The following is a 21,024-nucleotide window of genomic DNA, read 5'->3' on the forward strand; positions in this document are numbered from 1 at the left end:
GAGGACTCGTACTGTGATGGAAGACTCGTACTGTGATGGAGCACGGAGGACTCGTACTGTGCTGGAGCACGGAGGACTCGTACTGTGCTGGAGCACGGAGGACTCGTACTGTGATGGAGCTCGGGGGACACATACTGTGATGGAGCTCGGGGACTCGTACTGTGATGGAGCACAGGGGACTCGTACTGTGCTGGAGCACGCAGGACTCGTTTCAGGCAAAATGTATTTTTGTCCGAGTTTTAAAAATGAGAGATGTCCCAAATTTCCACCCCCCTGTCCATTTGTAAGACATAGGACTCACTGTAGCTTCCCCCAACCCAGGAATTTTTATGACGCCATAAAACCTCAGCCCAGAGCAAGTATACTCGTATACCCTGGATTTTTCCCTCCAATTCTATTGTTTAGCTTTACAAACGTTTAATGTTGATTTTAATAATGCACATGACGGTCACAAACACAGGGACCATATTTTTGGAATGCTCACCTTTTTCCCATTATAATAGTATATCTTGCATAACTGAGAAACGACCGGGAACTGGGGAAATGGATTCTGAGCATCATAGAGATTTCATATTTGATATCCATCTTCATGAATAGTGGTGACGGCAAACATGATGTCTCCTTCTTGGATGTGGGACCCCCCCACACCAAGATATGAAATCTGAAGGAGTTTTAGGTCTTCTGCAGCTGGGTGGGTTCACTAAACCAAGCCCCCATGTGAGGTAAACACCATGGGTGTCTCCTAAGGTTTTGGCCCTTTGCTAAAAACCAGAACGGCCATTTTCCAAGTCATTCTTCTCAGGGACGTCAGACGCATGCCCTACACGCTGCGTGGAAGAATCACATCTAATTTCCGGGGAGCTGTCCCCCCCACAGAATCTGAGACCATCACCTCGTGGCGCAGGTTTTCCTATTACTTATCCCTCTTATTTTAATAACTGTTTATGCATATATGTACATTGTCTCTTTTATAATATATTGTATATCTTTTGTAAACACTGCCCACTTTCGGGAGTAAATCATTATTATTTGCCAGCTTCGTTCTTCTTGTCCTATGTCGAGTAAACAAGTTCCTCACCCGCTAATTCACGTTACCTAACGGGTACCCGATCCACCTGTTAAGCGATCGGTGGTGGCAGTATACCAGTATTTGTGATATTGTGGTTTGAGGATGGCTGGTCGGAGGTATATATACGTTCCTGGAAGGAACTGGTGGTATATATACGTCCTGTCACATCACGTGCCGCAATAGTCGACATAAATTAGAGCAGCTGCGCCCGTGCTTATCCTCGGTCAATACCGTGTTTGACCAGCAGGATAAGGGGGCGCCAGAGAGCTGCAAGGTCTGACCCAAAAGTGGGTGTTTTCATGACAACTCGTACTGTGCTGGAGGACTCGTGCCGTGCTGGAGCACGGAAGACTCGTACTGTGCTGGAGGACTCGTACCGTGCTGGAGCATGGAGGAGTCGTACCGTGCTGTAGCTCGGGGGACTCGTACTGTGCTGGAGGACTCGTGCTGTGATTACTTTTCTCATCATTGATTGTCCACTGTTCTTGGTTGTCAGTAGAAGTAGATTGAGACATCTGGGCACCATCATGAAATCTGTTCTGCAGACTGGGAGCAAACTCCACTGTCCAGTGCCCTAGGGTCAGGAATGGCTTCTCCTCAGTAAGAGCATGGCTTCACCTTTCTGTTCAGCTCACGGCTGATAGGTGGGCAGTGTGTGGTGGGCAGCAGATGGAGGATGGAGTGGTGCTTTCTGCACAATTGGCTGCTTGGCTTTGACAGGCAGCCGGCCCCCTCCTCCTCCTCCTCGCTGCCTGCCTATGTGTATGTGAGAAAATGGTTTTAAAGTGCTGTCGGATTTGCTGGCGTCTGTATCACAGTGATCCTGTCAGCTTGTAGAGAGAGACAGCCAGAGATCCAGGCAGGAGCGCTTGCTTCCAATGGCACAGGCATCTGGGATTGCTTGCATGCTGTGCATCGGCTTCTCTGTGCTCTGCTGTGTCTCTGCTGCTGGCAGTGAAGGTAAGAGTCAGTTTGTTCTGGTCTGATACTTTCATGGCTTCACTTCTAATTTATGTTGTATTGCACGCAGATTTTCTTTATTTTATTCCTTTTGGCAGAGGTTTTCTTTATTTACTGCATTTTTCATCTGTGACAAAAAGCCGCCAAGACCCCGTAACATGAGGGTGATAGATGCAATGCTCTCTAAAGTTGCGACTGTCATTGATACGGGGTGCTTTGAAGGTGCATACAATCCTCCTGAGGTCCTCCAGAGAATGTCGGCTGTACTTTGCCTGGGGCGACAAGGTGGGACAGGTCCTTTGAAGTGAGGACACTTACTGTGGAGCTGACAAACTTGATATCTCCATCTGATGACTGACACCATCATTGCACTCGGTTCTGTGTCGCTCCATGCCACATCCAACTTCTTCCCCATTAGACAGATGCTGCAGAAGAGCCAAGCCGGGTAAGGTGTCATCACATTATAGTCTTTCCATAAAATGGTGTCGATTTCACTGCCCGTAGGAAACACCACGTTGGCCGGGACTGATACCCACATATAGGAGACAAATGAATAGTCTGCCCATGAACATGGTGGCAGTGTGTAGGCTTGCCGTCTGTCAAGCGTTGGCCATGCTGAATTGTCAGTGATATTTGACTTCCCAGGAGATACGCCGCATCGGACATATCTCCCTGAGGTAGGGCACGCTCAGCCGATCACACTGCGCTGCTTTATGCCAGTAGCTCCATTCTGGTGCCGGCTATCCGAAATGTGTCAAGGAGAAATGATAGAGCAGACCACAACCACCATGACACTATAGCTGCAGGAATAAACTCCATCAAGAACGCAAGGACCTCAGTGGTCTGTAATGAGGAAGGTGGAATGTGAAGGCTCCCACCACCATGTCTGCACCCATGCCATTGAAGTGGTCCTTTATGCCGTCTGCAATGTGTGAATGAAATCCTTGAGATCCCACACACAACTGTTCTTCACCCATTAGCAGGACTTCCATATGAGAATAACACTGTGTGCCGTCCCTTGGTGCCTTCCTCTTAGGTCTCCTCTCAATCCGAACTCTATAGTCAGGTTACCCAGAGACTGATGGATCCCTGTGTATACAATGCTCATTCCTTTACGTGAACACCACATCTAGGACTTTAGCTGGAGAAACACCATAAACAACTATCGGAAGGCTCATTAGTCTGACAACAATCCTTATTATTCCCCTGTTCATTGGCTGAGCATGCATGTGTTTCCAAAAAGGAGAGAGCTGCTTCAAAACGCTTCCCAGACCGATCTGTTTCATTGCAAATTCACTGTTCCCCTCCAGACTCCTCTGTCCCCTCCAGACTCCTCTATCCCCTCCAGACTCCTCTGTCCTTCTCTAGACACATAGCTCCTCTAGAACCATCTGCACTCATAAGACCCTTTTGTGCATTCCAGAATCTTGTGTCCACTGCAAACTTTTCCTTCCTCACCTAACTTATCTGACCTCATAAGATCCCTTTGTCCCTCCTACAAACTCCTCTGTATTCTCCATACTCTTCTGTCCCTTCAAGATCAGGTTACCTTGATAGGGATCACTCTGTCCCCATCCAGACTTTTTATCTCTTCCCAAGACCTAACTTCCCCCTCCCTCAAACTCCTTTGTCTCTTTTAGACATTTTCCCTTTCAAATGATTGTGTCCTCTCATCAGACTCTTCAGTCTCCTCTAGCTCATTCTCACTTCAGCCTCTTTAGACACCTTTCTCCTCTCCATAAACTCCTGCCCTGTCTAGACCCCTCTGTTCCTTCTATACATATGTGTCCCACTCTAAACCCATCTTTTCCATGATGCAGACTCTTTTGCCTTCTCTAGAACCTGCTATCCACTCTAGAATCAATTGCTCTTCTCCATATTTATCACTCCCAGAAAAACAATGTGAACTCGTGAACTCCAGGCTGCTCTAGCCCCTTCAGATCAATCTGCCTCCTTTAAAATGATATATTCCTTCTAAACACTGGTTGAAATCATGTAATGTCCTGTGTCTGGAGGTCTCGGACATGTTATGTACTATGTGGTGGAGGTCTTCGATCATGTAATGTCCTGCGCATAGAAATTTTACTTATGTTACTTCCCATGTGGTGGAGATCTTTGGTCCAGTAATGTCCCATGTGTTGGAGGTCTTTGGTCCAGTAATGTCCCATGTGTTGGAGGTCTTTGGTCATATAATGTCCTGCTTGTGGAGATCTCAGTCATGTAATGTCCAGTGTTGTTGACGTCCTCGGTCATGTAATGTGTTGCGTGTGGAGGTCTTGGTCATGCAATGTCCCTATTGGTTCACGTCCTCGGTCATGTATTGTTCAGCATGTGGAGTTTTCAGTCATGTAACACCCCGTGTGTTTGAGATCCTCGTTCATGTACTGTCCCATGTGATGGAGGTCTTTGGTCTTGTAGTTTCTTGCGTGTGGAGGTCTTGGTCACTTAATGTCCATAGTGGTTCAGGTTCTCGGTCATGTATTGTCCTGCGTGTTGAGTTCTCAGTCATGTAATGTCCCGTATGGTTAGGTGGTCCTCCGGTCATGTAATGCGCTGCTTGAGGAGATCTTGGTCAAGTAATGTCCTGTGTCTGGAGGTCTCGGACATGTTATGTACTATGTGGTGGAGGTTTTCGATCATGTAATGTCCTGCGCATAGAAATTTTACTTATATTACTTCCCATGTGGTGGAGGTCTTTGGTCATGTAATGTCCTGCTTGTGGAGATCTCAGTCATGTAATGTCCAGTGTCATTGATGTCCTCGGTCATGTAATGTGTTGCGTGTGGAGGTCTTGGTCATGCAATGTCCCTATTGGTTCACGTCCTCGGTCATGTATTGTTCGGCATGTGGAGTTTTCAGTCATGTAACGCCCTGTGTGTTTGAGATCCTCGTTCATGTACTGTCCCATGTGATGGAGGTCTTTGGTCTTGTAGTTTCCTGTGTGTGGAGGTCTTGGTCACTTAATGTCCATAGTGGTTCAGGTTCTCGGTCATGTATTGTCCTGCGTGTTGAGTTCTCAGTCATGTAATATCCCGTATGGTTAGGTGGTTCTCGGTCATGTAATGCACTGCTTGAGGAGATCTTGGTCATGTAATGTCCTGTGGTTGAAGGTCTCGGACATGTTATGTACTATGTGATGGAGGTCTTCGATCATGTAATGTCCTGCGCATAGAAATTTTACTTATGTTACTTCCCATGTGGTGGAGATATTTGGTCCAGTAATGTCCCATGTGTTGGAGGTCTTTGGTCATGTAATGTCCTGCTTATTTAGATCTCAGGCATGTAATGTCCAGTGTCGTTGACGTCCTCGGTCATGTAATGTCCTGCGTGTGGAGGTCTTGGTCATGCAATGTCTCTATTGGTTCACGTCCTCGGTCATGTATTGTTCGGCATGTGAAGTTTTCATTCATGTAACACCCCGTGTGTTTGAGATCCTCATTCATGTACTGTCCCATGTGATGGAGGTCTTTGGTCTTGTAGTTTCCTGCGTGTGGAGGTCTTGGTCATGCAATGTCCCTATTGGTTCACGTCCTCGGTCATGTAATGTGTTGCGTGTGGAGGTCTTGGTCATGCAATGTCCCTATTGGTTCACGTCCTCGGTCATGTATTGTTCGGCATGTGGAGTTTTCAGTCATGTAACACCCTGTGTGTTTGAGATCCTCGTTCATGTACTGTCCCATGTGATGGAGGTCTTTGGTCTTGTAGTTTCCTGCGTGTGGAAGTCTTGGTCACTTAATGTCCATAGTGGTTCAGGTTCTCGGTCATGTATTGTCCTGCGTGTTGAGTTCTCAGTCATGTAATGTCCCGTATGGTTAGGTGGTCCTCGGTCATGTAATGCGCTGCTTGAGGAGATCTTGGTCATGTAATGTCTTGAGTGTGGAGGTCTTGGTCATGTAATATCCTGCTTGTGGAAGTCTCTGTTATGTAATATCCCATGTTCTTCAGTCATGTAATATCCTGGGTGCAGAGGTCTTGGACATTTAATGTGCTGCGTTTGGAGGTCTTGGTAATTTATTGCCTTGGACATTACATGACCAAGACATACCCTTCTACACCCATGTAGTGTGGGGGAGTCTGGAAGTGGATAGAGGAGTCGAAGGGCAACAGAAAAGAGTCTGGAGGGGACAGATAAGTCTTCAGGTGAAAAGAGGACACTAGAGAATACAGAGAAGTCTGAAAGAGTTGGGGTAGAGCATTCTGAAGGGATCAGAGGAGTCTGAAGAGGTGCGAGGCAACAGAGGTATGAAAAGAACAGAGGGGTCTGGAATAAGAGGCCTGTAGGAGGACAAAGAGTCTGAGGGCAACAAACAAGTCTGGACAGGACAGAGAAGGATCTGTAGGTGACAGAGGAGTCTGAAGAGGTGGGAGGCAACAGAGGTATGAAAAGAACAGAAGGGTCTGTAGGTGATAGAGGAGTCTGGAATGGGGTTTAAGGTAACAGACTTTTTTTTTTTAAAAGAAGGATAATGATTATTGTGATGAGAGATCACCACTGTGAGCAGATCCCACTGTGAGCAGATCCCACTGTGAGCAGATCCCACTGTGAACAGATCCTGAGGTCAACTATTCCACAGACTTCTGGCTCACACGAGCGCATGCGTCGGACTAGTTCTGTGCCATGTTTTATGGGATAGCACTCGGACTAATGTTCTTCTGTACGGCACTGCAATGTTCTTCTATAGGGCACCACAATGTTCTATAGGGCACCGCAATGTTCTTCTATAGGGCACCGCAATGTTCTATAGGGCACCGCAATGTTCTTCTATAGGGCACCGCAATGATCTTCTATAGGGCACCGCAATGTTCTTCTATAGGGCACCACAATGTTCTATAGGGCACCGCAATGTTCTTCTATAGGGCACCGCAATGTTCTTCTATAGGGCACCGCAATGTTCTTCTATAGGGCACCACAATGTTCTTCTATAGGGCACTGCTGTGTTCTTCTATAGGGCACCGCAATGTTCTTCTATAGGGCACCGCAATGTTCTTCTATAGGGCACCACAATGTTCTTCTATACGGCACCGCTGTGTTCTTCTATAGGGCACCGCAATGTTCTTCTATAGGGCACCGCTGTGTTCTTCTATAGGGCACCGCAATGTTCTTCTATAGGGCACCGCAATGTTCTTCTATATGGCACCGCAATGTTCTTCTATAGGGCACCGCAATGTTCTTCTATATGGCACCGCAATGTTCTTCTATAGAGCACCGCAATGTTCTTCTATAGGGCACCGCAATGTTCTTCTTTAGGGCACCGCAATGTTCTTCTATAGGGCACCGCAATGTTCTTCTATAGAGCACCGCAATGTTCTTCTATAGGGCACTGCTGTGTTCTTCTATAGGGCACCGCAAGGTTCTTGTATAGGGCACCGCAATGTTCTTCTATAGAGCACCGCAATGTTCTTCTATAGAGCACCGCAATGTTCTTCTATAGAGCACCGCAATGTTCTTCTATAGAGCACCGCAATGTTCTTTTATAGAGCACCGCAATGTTCTTCTATAGGGCACCGCAATGTTCTTCTATAGAGCACCGCAATATTCTTCTATAGAGCACCGCAATGTTCTTCTATAGGGCACCGCAATGTTCTTCTATAGAGCACCGCAATGTTCTTCTATAGGGCACCGCAATGTTCTTCTATAGGGCACCGCAATGTTCTTCTATAGGGCACCGCAATGTTCTTCTATAGGGCACCGCAATGTTCTTCTATAGGGCACTGCTGTGTTGTTCTATAGGGCACTGCTGTGTTCTTCTATAGGGCACCGCAATGTTCTTCTATAGGGCACTGCTGTGTTCTTCTATAGGGCACTGCTGTGTTCTTCTATAGGGCACTGCTGTGATCTTCTATAGGGCACTGCAATGTTCTTCTATAGAGCACCGCAATGTTCTTCTATAGGGCACCTCAATGTTCTTCTATAGGGCACTGCTGTGTTCTTCTATAGGGCACTGCTGTGTTCTTCTATAGGGCACCGCAATGTTCTTCTATAGGGCACTGCTGTGTTCTTCTATAGGGCACTGCTGTGATCTTCTATAGGGCACCGCAATGTTCTTCTATAGGGCACTGCAATGTTCTTCTATAGAGCACCGCAATGTTCTTCTATAGGGCACCGCAATGTTCTTCTATAGGGCACCGCAATGTTCTATAGGGCACTGCTGTGTTCTTCTATAGGGCACTGCTGTGTTCTTCTATAGGGCACTGCTGTGTTCTTCTATAGGGCACCGCAATGTTCTTCTGTAGGGCACCGCAATGTTCTTCTATAGGGCACTGCTGTGTTCTTCTATAGGGCACTGCTGTGTTCTTCTATAGGGCACCGCAATGTTCTTTTATAGAGCACCGCAATGTTCTTCTATAGGGCACCGCAATGTTCTTCTATACGGCACCGCTGAGTTCTTCTATAGAGCACCGCAATGTTCTTCTATAGGGCACCGCAATGTTCTTCTATAGGGCACCGCAATGTTCTTCTATAGGGCACTGCTGTGTTCTTCTATAGGGCACTGCTGTGTTCTTCTATAAGGCACCGCAATGTTCTTCTATAGGGCACTGCAATGTTCTTCTATAGAGCACCGCAATGTTCTTCTATAGGGCACTGCTGTGTTCTTTAATAGGGCACTGCTGTGATCTTCTATAGGGCACCGCAATGTTCTTCTATAGGGCACTGCAATGTTCTTCTATAGAGCACCGCAATGTTCTTCTATAGGGCACTGCAATGTTCTTCTATAGGGCACCGCAATGTTCTTCTATAGGGCACCACAATGTTCTATAGGGCACCGCAATGTTCTTCTATAGGGCACTGCTGTGTTCTTCTATAGGGCACCGCAATGTTCTTCTACAGGGCACTGCTGTGTTCTTCTATAGGGCACTGCTGTGTTCTTCTATAGGGCACTGCTGTGTTCTTCTATAGGGCACTGCTGTGATCTTCTATACGGCACCGCAATGTTCTTTTATAGAGCACCGCAATGTTCTTCTATAGGGCACCGCAATGTTCTTCTGTACGGCACCGCTGAGTTCTTCTATAGAGCACCGCAATGTTCTTCTATAGGGCACTGCAATGTTCTTCTATAGGGCACCGCAATGTTCTTCTATAGGGCACTGCAATGTTCTTCTATAGGGCACTGCAATGTTCTTCTATAGGGCACTGCAATGTTCTTCTATAGGGCACCACAATGTTCTTCTATAGAGCTCCGCCATGTTCTTCTATAGCGCACCGCAATGTTCTTCTATAGGGCACCGCAATGTTCTTCTATAGGGCACTGCAATGTTCTTCTATAGGGCACCACAATGTTCTTCTATAGAGCTCCGCCATGTTCTTCTATAGCGCACCGCAATGTTCTTCTGTAGGGCACCACAATGTTCTTCTATAGGGCACTGCTGTGTTCTTCTATAGGGCACTGCAATGTTCTTCTATAGGGCACCGCAATGTTCTTCTATAGGGCACCGCAATGTTCTTCTATAGGGCACCACAATGTTCTTCTATAGAGCTCCGCCATGTTCTTCTATAGCGCACCGCAATGTTCTTCTGTAGGGCACCACAATGTTCTTCTATAGAGCTCCGCCATGTTCTTCTATAGGGCACCGCAATGTTCTTCTGTAGGGCACTGCAATGTTCTTCTATAGAGCTCCGCAATGTTCTTCTACAGGACACCGCTGTGTTCTTCTATAGGGCACCACAATGTTCTATAGGGCACCGCAATGTTCTTCTATAGGGCACCACAATGTTCTTCTATAGGGCACCGCAATGTTCTTCTATAGAGCACCGCAATGTTCTTCTATAGAGCACCGCAATGTTCTTCTATAGGGCACTGCAATGTTCTTCTGTAGGGCACCGCAATGTTCTTCTGTAGGGCACCGCAATGTTCTTCTATAGAGCACCGCAATGTTCTTCTGTAGGGCACCGCAATGTTCTTCTATAGGGCACTGCAATGTTCTTCTATAGAGCACCGCAATGTTCTTCTGTAGGGCACTGCAATGTTCTTCTACAGGGCACCGCTGTGTTCTTCTATAGGGCACCACAATGTTCTTCTATAGGGCTCCGCAATGTTCTCCTATAGGGCACCTCAATGTTCTTCTATAGAGCTCCGCAATGCTCTTCTACAGGACACCGCTGTGTTCTTCTATAGGGCACCACAATGTTCTATAGGGCACCGCAATGTTCTTCTATAGGGCACCACAATGTTCTTCTATAGGGAACCGCAATGTTCTTCTATAGGGCACTGCAGTGTTCTTCTATAGGGCACCGCAATGTTCTTATATAGGGCACCGCAATGTTCTTCTATAGGGCACTGCAATGTTCTTCTATAGGGAACTGCAATGGTCTTCTATAGGGCACCGCAATGTTCTTCTATAGGGCACCGCAATGTTCTTCTATAGAGCACCGCAATGTTCTTCTATAGGGCACCACAATGTTCTTCTATAGAGCACCGCAATGTTCTTCTATAGGGCACCACAATGTTCTTCTATAGAGCACCACAATGTTCTTCTATAGGGCACCACAATGTTCTTCTATAGGGCACCGCAATGTTCTTCTATAGAGCACCGCAATGTTCTTCTATAGGGCACCGCAATGTTCTTCTATAGGGCACCGCAATGTTCTTCTATAGGGCACCGCAAGGTTCTTGTATAGGGCACCGCAAGGTTCTTGTATAGGGCACCGCAAGGTTCTTGTATAGGGCACCGCAAGGTTCTTCTATAGGGCACTGCAATGTTCTTCTATAGGGCACCACAATGTTCTTCTGTAGGGCACCGCAATGTTCTTCTGTAGGGCACTGCAATGTTCTTCTACAGGGCACCGCTGTGTTCTTCTATAGGGCACCACAATGTTCTTCTATAGGGCTCCGCAATGTTCTTCTATAGGGCACCTCAATGTTCTTCTATAGAGCTCCGCAATGCTCTTATACAGGACACCGCTATGTTCTTCTATAGGGCACCACAATGTTCTATAGGGCACCACAATGTTCTTCTATAGGGCACTGCAATGTTCGTCTATAGGGCACCGCAATGTTCTTCTATAGGGCACTGCAATGTTCTTCTATAGGGCACCGCAATGTTCTTATATAGGGCACCGCAATGTTCTTCTATAGGGCACTGCAATGTTCTTCTATAGGGAACTGCAATGTTCTTCTATAGGGCACCGCAATGTTCTTCTATAGAGCACCGCAATGTTCTTCTATAGGGCACCGCAATGTTCTATAGAGCACCGCAATGTTCTTCTATAGGGCACCGCAAAGTTCTTCTATAGAGCACCGCAATGTTCTTCTACAGGGCACCGCAATGTTCTTCTATAGAGCACCGCAATGTTCTTCTATAGGGCACCACAATGTTCTTCTATAGGGCACCGCAATGTTCTTCTATAAGGCACCGCTGTGTTCTTCTATAGAGCACCGCAATGTTCTTCTATAGGGCATCGCAATGTTCTTCTATAGGGCTCCGCAATGTTCTTCTATAGGGCACCGCTGTGTTCTTCTATAGAGCACCGCAATGTTCTTCTATAGGGCACCGCAATGTTCTTCTATAGGGCACCGCAATGTTCTTCTATAGGGCACCGCTGTGTTCTTCTGTAGGGCACCGCAATGTTCTTCTATAGGGCACCGCAATGTTCTTCTATAGGGCACCGCAATGTTCTTCTATAAGGCACCGCTGTGTTCTTCTATAGAGCACTGCAATGTTCTTCTATAGGGCACCACAATGTTCTTCTATAGGGCACCGCAATGTTCTTCTATAGGGCACCGCAATGTTCTTCTATAGGGCACCGCAATGTTCTTCTATAGGGCACCGCTGTGTTCTTCTATAGAGCACCGCAGTGTCTTCTATAGGGCACCGCAATGTTCTTCTATAGGGCACCGCAATGTTCTTCTATAGGGCACTGCTGTGTTCTTCTATAGGGCACCGCAATGTTCTTCTATAGGGCACCGCAATGTTCTTCTATAGAGCACCGCAATGTTCTTCTATAGAGCACCACAATGTTCTTCTATAGGGCACCGCAATGTTCTTCTTTAGGGCACCACAATGTTCTTCTATAGGGCACCGCAATGTTCTTCTATAGAGCACCGCAATGTTCTTCTATAGAGCACCGCAATGTTCTTCTATAGGGCACCGCAATGTTCTTCTATAGGGCACCGCTGTGTTCTTCTATAGGGCACCGCTGTGTTCTTCTATAGGGCACCGCACTGTTCTTCTATAGGGCACCGCAATGTTCTTCTATAGGGCACCGCAATGTTCTTCTATAGGGCACCACAATGTTCTTCTATAGAGCTCCGCCATGTTCTTCTATAGCGCACCGCAATGTTCTTCTGTAGGGCACCACAATGTTCTTCTATAGAGCTCCGCCATGTTCTTCTATAGGGCACCGCAATGTTCTTCTGTAGGGCACTGCAATGTTCTTCTATAGAGCTCCGCAATGTTCTTCTACAGGACACCGCTGTGTTCTTCTATAGGGCACCACAATGTTCTATAGGGCACCGCAATGTTCTTCTATAGGGCACCACAATGTTCTTCTATAGGGCACCGCAATGTTCTTCTATAGAGCACCGCAATGTTCTTCTATAGAGCACCGCAATGTTCTTCTATAGGGCACTGCAATGTTCTTCTGTAGGGCACCGCAATGTTCTTCTGTAGGGCACCGCAATGTTCTTCTATAGAGCACCGCAATGTTCTTCTGTAGGGCACCGCAATGTTCTTCTATAGGGCACTGCAATGTTCTTCTATAGAGCACCGCAATGTTCTTCTGTAGGGCACTGCAATGTTCTTCTACAGGGCACCGCTGTGTTCTTCTATAGGGCACCACAATGTTCTTCTATAGGGCTCCGCAATGTTCTCCTATAGGGCACCTCAATGTTCTTCTATAGAGCTCCGCAATGCTCTTCTACAGGACACCGCTGTGTTCTTCTATAGGGCACCACAATGTTCTATAGGGCACCGCAATGTTCTTCTATAGGGCACCACAATGTTCTTCTATAGGGAACCGCAATGTTCTTCTATAGGGCACTGCAGTGTTCTTCTATAGGGCACCGCAATGTTCTTATATAGGGCACCGCAATGTTCTTCTATAGGGCACTGCAATGTTCTTCTATAGGGAACTGCAATGGTCTTCTATAGGGCACCGCAATGTTCTTCTATAGGGCACCGCAATGTTCTTCTATAGAGCACCGCAATGTTCTTCTATAGGGCACCACAATGTTCTTCTATAGAGCACCGCAATGTTCTTCTATAGGGCACCACAATGTTCTTCTATAGAGCACCACAATGTTCTTCTATAGGGCACCACAATGTTCTTCTATAGGGCACCGCAATGTTCTTCTATAGAGCACCGCAATGTTCTTCTATAGGGCACCGCAATGTTCTTCTATAGGGCACCGCAATGTTCTTCTATAGGGCACCGCAAGGTTCTTGTATAGGGCACCGCAAGGTTCTTGTATAGGGCACCGCAAGGTTCTTGTATAGGGCACCGCAAGGTTCTTCTATAGGGCACTGCAATGTTCTTCTATAGGGCACCACAATGTTCTTCTGTAGGGCACCGCAATGTTCTTCTGTAGGGCACTGCAATGTTCTTCTACAGGGCACCGCTGTGTTCTTCTATAGGGCACCACAATGTTCTTCTATAGGGCTCCGCAATGTTCTTCTATAGGGCACCTCAATGTTCTTCTATAGAGCTCCGCAATGCTCTTATACAGGACACCGCTATGTTCTTCTATAGGGCACCACAATGTTCTATAGGGCACCACAATGTTCTTCTATAGGGCACTGCAATGTTCGTCTATAGGGCACCGCAATGTTCTTCTATAGGGCACTGCAATGTTCTTCTATAGGGCACCGCAATGTTCTTATATAGGGCACCGCAATGTTCTTCTATAGGGCACTGCAATGTTCTTCTATAGGGAACTGCAATGTTCTTCTATAGGGCACCGCAATGTTCTTCTATAGAGCACCGCAATGTTCTTCTATAGGGCACCGCAATGTTCTATAGAGCACCGCAATGTTCTTCTATAGGGCACCGCAAAGTTCTTCTATAGAGCACCGCAATGTTCTTCTACAGGGCACCGCAATGTTCTTCTATAGAGCACCGCAATGTTCTTCTATAGGGCACCACAATGTTCTTCTATAGGGCACCGCAATGTTCTTCTATAAGGCACCGCTGTGTTCTTCTATAGAGCACCGCAATGTTCTTCTATAGGGCATCGCAATGTTCTTCTATAGGGCTCCGCAATGTTCTTCTATAGGGCACCGCTGTGTTCTTCTATAGAGCACCGCAATGTTCTTCTATAGGGCACCGCAATGTTCTTCTATAGGGCACCGCAATGTTCTTCTATAGGGCACCGCTGTGTTCTTCTGTAGGGCACCGCAATGTTCTTCTATAGGGCACCGCAATGTTCTTCTATAGGGCACCGCAATGTTCTTCTATAAGGCACCGCTGTGTTCTTCTATAGAGCACTGCAATGTTCTTCTATAGGGCACCACAATGTTCTTCTATAGGGCACCGCAATGTTCTTCTATAGGGCACCGCAATGTTCTTCTATAGGGCACCGCAATGTTCTTCTATAGGGCACCGCTGTGTTCTTCTATAGAGCACCGCAGTGTCTTCTATAGGGCACCGCAATGTTCTTCTATAGGGCACCGCAATGTTCTTCTATAGGGCACTGCTGTGTTCTTCTATAGGGCACCGCAATGTTCTTCTATAGGGCACCGCAATGTTCTTCTATAGAGCACCGCAATGTTCTTCTATAGAGCACCACAATGTTCTTCTATAGGGCACCGCAATGTTCTTCTTTAGGGCACCACAATGTTCTTCTATAGGGCACCGCAATGTTCTTCTATAGAGCACCGCAATGTTCTTCTATAGAGCACCGCAATGTTCTTCTATAGGGCACCGCAATGTTCTTCTATAGGGCACCGCTGTGTTCTTCTATAGGGCACCGCTGTGTTCTTCTATAGGGCACCGCACTGTTCTTCTATAGGGCACCGCAATGTTCTTCTATAGGGCACCGCAATGTTCTTCTATAGGGCACCGCAATGTTCTTCTATAGGGCACCGCAATGTTCTTCTATAGGGCACCGCAATGTTCTTCTATAGGGCACCGCAATGTTCTTCTATAGGGCACCGCAATGTTCTTCTATAGGGCACCGCTGTGTTCTTCTATAGGGCACCGCTGTGTTCTTCTATAGGGCACCGCTGTGTTCTTCTATAGGGCACCGCAATGTTCTTCTATAGGGCACCGCAATGTTCTTCTATAGGGCACCGCAATGTTCTTCTATCGGGCACCGCAATGTTCTTCTATCGGGCACCGCAATGTTCTTCTATAGGGCACTGCTGTGTTCTTCTATAGGGCACTGCTGTGTTCTTCTATAGGGCACCGCAATGTTCTTCTATAGGGCACTGCTGTGTTCTTCTATAGGGCACTGCTGTGTTCTTCTATAGGGCACCGCAATGTTCTTCTATAGGGCACTGCAATGTTCTTCTATAAGGCACCGCAATGTTCTTCTATAGGGCACTGCTGTGTTCTTCTATAGGGCACCGCAATGTTCTTCTATAGGGCACCGCAATTTTCTTCTATAGGGCACCGCTGTGTTCTTCTATAGGGCACTGCTGTGTTCTTCTATAGGGCACCGCAATGTTCTTCTATAGGGCACCGCAATGTTCTTCTATAGGGCACCGCAATGTTCTTCTATAGGGCACTGCTGTGTTCTTCTATAGGGCACTGCTGTGTTCTTCTATAGAGCACCGCAATGTTCTTCTATAGGGCACTGCTGTGTTCTTCTATAGGGAACTGCAATGTTCTTCTATAGGGCACCGCAATGTTCTTCTATAGAGCACCGCAATGTTCTTCTATAGGGCACCGCAATGTTCTTCTATAGAGCACCGCAATGTTCTTCTATAGGGCACCGCAATGTTCTTCTATAGGGCACCACAATGTTCTTCTATAGAGCACCGCAATGTTCTTCTATAGGGCACCGCAATGTTCTTCTATAGGGCACCGCAATGTTCTTCTATAGGGCACCACAATGTTCTTCTATAGGGCACCGCAATGTTCTTCTATAGGGCACCGCAATGTTCTTCTATAGGGCACCGCAATGTTCTTCTATAGGGCACCGCAATGTTCTTCTATAGGGCACCGCAATGTTCTTCTATAGGGCACCGCAATGTTCTTCTATAGAGCACCGCAATGTTCTTCTATAGGGCACCGCAATGTTCTTCTATAGGGCACCGCAATGTTCTTCTATAGGGCACCGCAATGTTCTTCTATAGGGCACCGCAATGTTCTTCTATAGAGCACCGCAATGTTCTTCTATAGGGCACCGCAATGTTCTTCTATAGGGCACCACAATGTTCTTCTATAGGGCACCGCAATGTTCTTCTATAGGGCACCGCAATGTTCTTCTATAGGGCACTGCAATGTTCTTCTATAGGGCACCGCAATGTTCTTCTATAGAGCACCGCAATGTTCTTCTATAGGGCACCGCAATGTTCTTCTATAGGGCACTGCAATGTTCTTCTATAGAGCACCGCAATGTTCTTCTATAGGGCACTGCTGATCAGTGTTTTTTTCTCATGCTGATTTGGCGAGTTGCTGCACAAATTGGATTAGACTCACCCATTCAAGTCTGTAGGTGCGTATAAAACATCGGACTGTACTTAGATGACATCTGTGGACTCCCACAATTGAGACATCTTGTTCTCCATATTCTCCTCACCTGTGCTACGGATGGATCATGGATCAGATCACAGTAGACACCTGTATGCTCCCCATATATTATATACACAGCAGAGCGCAGCAGCCGCTGTATGTGCTGCTCCTGTATGCTCCCCATATATTATATACACAGCAGAGCGCAGCAGCCGCTGTATGTGCTGCTCCTGTATGCTCCCCATATATTATATACACAGCAGAGCGCAGCAGCCGCTGTATGTGCTGCTCCTGTATGCTCCCCATACATTATATACACAGCAGAGCGCAGCAGCCGCTGTATGTGCTGCTCCTGTATGCTCCCCATATATTATATACACAGCAGAGGGCAGCAGCCGCTGTATGTGCTGCTCCTGTATGCTCCCCATATATTATATACACAGCAGAGGGCAGCAGCCGCTGTATGTGCTGCTCCTGTATGCTCCCCATATATTATATACACAGCAAAGCGCAGCAGCCGCTGTATGTGCTGCTCCTGTATGCTCCCCATATATTATGTACACAGCAGAGCGCAGCAGCCGCTGTATGTGCTGCTCCTGTAGGCTCCCCATATATTATATACACAGCAGAGCGCAGCAGCCGCTGTATGTGCTGCTCCTGTATGCTCCCCATATATTATATACACAGCAGAGCACAGCAGACGCTGTATGTACTGCTCCTGTATGCTCCCCATATATTATATACACAGCAAAGCGCAGCAGCCGCTGTATGTGCTGCTCCTGTATGCTCCCATATATTATGTACACAGCAGAGCGCAGCAGCCGCTGTATGTGCTGCTCCTGTATGCTCCCATATATTATATACACAGCAGAGCGCAGCAGCCGCTGTATGTGCTGCTCCTGTATGCTCCCCATATATTATATACACAGCAGAGCGCAGCAGCCGCTGTATGTGCTGCTCCTGTATGCTCCCCATACATTATATACACAGCAGAGCGCAGCAGCCGCTGTATGTGCTGCTCCTGTATGCTCCCCATATATTATATACACAGCAGAGGGCAGCAGCCGCTGTATGTGCTGCTCCTGTATGCTCCCCATATATTATATACACAGCAGAGGGCAGCAGCCGCTGTATGTGCTGCTCCTGTATGCTCCCCATATATTATATACACAGCAAAGCGCAGCAGCCGCTGTATGTGCTGCTCCTGTATGCTCCCCATATATTATGTACACAGCAGAGCGCAGCAGCCGCTGTATGTGCTGCTCCTGTAGGCTCCCCATATATTATATACACAGCAGAGCGCAGCAGCCGCTGTATGGGCTGCTCCTGTATGCTCCCCATATATTATATACACAGCAGAGCACAGCAGCCGCTGTATGTACTGCTCCTGTATGCTCCCCATATATTATATACACAGCAAAGCGCAACAGCCGCTGTATGTGCTGCTCCTGTATGCTCCCATATATTATGTACACAGCAGAGCGCAGCAGCCGCTGTATGTGCTGCTCCTGTATGCTCCCATATATTATATACACAGCAGAGCGCAGCAGCCGCTGTATGTGCTGCTCCTGTATGCTCCCCATATATTATATACACAGCAGAGCGCAGCAGCCGCTGTATGTGCTGCTCCTGTATGCTCCCCATATATTATATACACAGCAGAGCGCAGCAGCCGCTGTATGTGCTGCTCCTGTATGCTCCCCATATTTTATATACACAGCAGAGCGCAGCAGCTGCTGTATGTGCTGCTCCTGTATGCTCCCCATATATTATATACACAGCAAAGCGCAGCAGCCACTGTATGTGCTGCTCCTGTATGCTCCCATATATTATGTACACAGCAGAGTGCAGCAGCCGCTGTATGTGCTGCTCCTGTATGCTCCCATATATTATATACACAGCAGGGCGCAGCAGCCGCTGTATGTGCTGCTCCTGTATGCTCCCCATATATTATATACACAGCAGAGCGCAGCAGCCGCTGTATGTGCTGCTCCTGTATGCTCCCCATATATTATATACACAGCAGAGCGCAGCAGCCGCTGTATGTGCTGCTCCTGTATGCTCCCATATATTATATACACAGCATAGCGCAGCAGCCGCTGTATGTGCTGCTCCTGTATGCTCCCCATATATTATATACACAGCAGAGCGCAGCAGCCGCTCTATGTGCTGCTCCTGTATGCTCCCCATATATTATATACACAGCAGAGTGCAGCAGCCGCTGTATGTGCTGCTTCTGTATGCTCCCCATATATTATATACACAGCAGAGCGCAGCAGCCGCTGTATGTGCTGCTCCTGTATGCTCCCATATATTATATACACAGCAGAGCGCAGCAGCCGCTGTATGTGCTGCTCCTATATGCTCCCCATATATTATATACACAGCAGAGCGCAGCAGCCGCTGTATGTGCTGCTCCTGTATGCTCCCCATATATTATATACACAGCAGAGCGCAGCAGCCGCTGTATGTGCTGCTCCTGTATGCTCCCATATATTATGTACACAGCAGAGTGCAGCAGCTGCTGTATGTGCTGCTCCTGTATGCTCCCCATATATTATATACACAGCAGAGCGTAGCAGCCACTGTATGTGCTGCTCCTGTATGCTCCTCATATATTATATTCACGGCAGAGCGCAGCAGCCGCTGTATGTGCTGCTCCTGTATGCTCCCCATATATTATATACACAGCAGAGCGCAGCAGCAGCTGTATGTGCTGCTCCTGTATGCTCCCCATATATTATATACACAGCAGAGCACAGCAGCAGCTGTATGTGCTGCTCCTGTATGCTCCCCATATATTATATACACAGCAGAGCGCAGCAGCAGCTGTATGTGCTGCTCCTGTATGCTCCCCATATATTATATACACAGTAGAGCGCAGCAGCCGCTGTATGTGCTGCTCCTGTATGCTCCCCATATATTATATACACAGCAGAGCGCAGCAGCCGCTGTATGTGCTGCTCCTGTATGCTCCTCATATATTATATACACAGCAGAGCGCAGCATCCGCTGTATGTGCTGCTCCTGTATGCTCCCCATATATTATATACACAGCAGAGCGCAGCAGCCGCTGTATGTGCTGCTCCTGTAGGCTCCCCATATATTATATACACAGCAGAGTGCAGCAGCCGCTGTATGTGCTGCTCCTGTATGCTCCCCATATATTATATACACAGCAGAGCGCAGCAGCCTCTGTATGTGCTGCTCCTGTAGGCTCCCCATATATTATATACACAGCAGAGTGCAGCTACCGCTGTATGTGCTGCTCCTGTATGCTCCCTATATATTATGAGCGCAGCAGCCGCTGTATGTGCTGCTCCTCCATGCTCCCCATATATTATATACACAGCAGAGCGCAGCAGCCGCTGTATGTGCTGCTCCTGTATGCTCCCCATATATTATATACACAGCAGAGCACAGCAGCCGCTGTATGTGCTGCTCCTGTATGCTCCCCATGTATTATATACACAGCAGAGCACAGCAGCAGCTGTATGTGCTGCTCCTGTATGCTCCCCATATATTATATACACAGCAGACCGCAGCAGCCGCTGGATGTGCTGCTCCTGTATGCTTCCCATATATTATATACACAGCAGAGCGCAGCAGCCGCTGTATGTGCTGCTCCTGTATGCTCCCCATATATTATATACACAGCAGAGCACAGCAGCAGCTGTATGTGCTGCTCCTGTATGCTCCCAATATATTATATACACAGCAGACCGCAGCAGCCGCTGTATGTGCTGCTCCTGTATGCTCCCCATATATTATATACACAGCAGAGCACAGCAGCAGCTGTATGTGCTGCTCCTGTATGCTCCCAATATATTATATACACAGCAGACCGCAGCAGCCGCTGTATGTGCTGCTCCTGTATGCTCCCCATATATTATATACACAGCAGAGGGCAGCAGCCGCTGTATGTGCTGCTCCTGTATGCTCCCCATATATTATATACACAGCAGAGCGCAGCAGCCGCTGTATGTGCTGCTCCTGTATGCTCCCCATATATTATATACACAGCAGAGTGCAGCTACCGCTGTATGTGCTGCTCCTGTATGCTCCCCATATATTATATACACAGCAGAGTGCAGCTACCGCTGTATGTGCTGCTCCTGTATGCTCCCCATATATTATATACATAGCAGAGTGCAGCTACCGCTGTATGTGCTGCTCCTGTATGCTCCCCATATATTATATACACAGTAGAGGGCAGCAGCCGCTGTATGTGCTGCTCCTGTATGCTCCCCATATATTATATACACAGCAGAGCGCAGCAGCCGCTGTATGTGCTGCTCCTGTATGCTCCCCATATATTATATACACAGCAGAGCACAGCAGCAGCTGTATGTGCTGCTCCTGTATGCTCCCAATATATTATATA

At 47.4% G+C, this 21,024-nt stretch overlaps 1 protein-coding gene across 1 annotated transcript in view; it reads left to right on the forward strand.

Moving 5' to 3' along the window:
* The first annotated feature begins 1,841 nt into the window (after positions 1-1,841).
* The window catches only part of EPHA8 (EPH receptor A8), a 213,007-nt gene continuing 193,824 nt past the window's right edge, over positions 1,842-21,024 (forward strand). The window contains exon 1 of the mRNA XM_073656022.1: positions 1,842-2,029. Coding sequence (XP_073512123.1) covers positions 1,948-2,029 — 82 coding nt within the window. The 5' untranslated portion in view covers positions 1,842-1,947. The remainder of the gene's footprint in view (positions 2,030-21,024) is intronic.

Source organism: Phyllobates terribilis, unplaced genomic scaffold (genome assembly GCF_046119375.1).
Source record: "Phyllobates terribilis strain yellow unplaced genomic scaffold, ASM4611937v1 Scaffold_12__6_contigs__length_324123572, whole genome shotgun sequence".
Lineage (NCBI taxonomy): Eukaryota > Metazoa > Chordata > Amphibia > Anura > Dendrobatidae > Phyllobates > Phyllobates terribilis.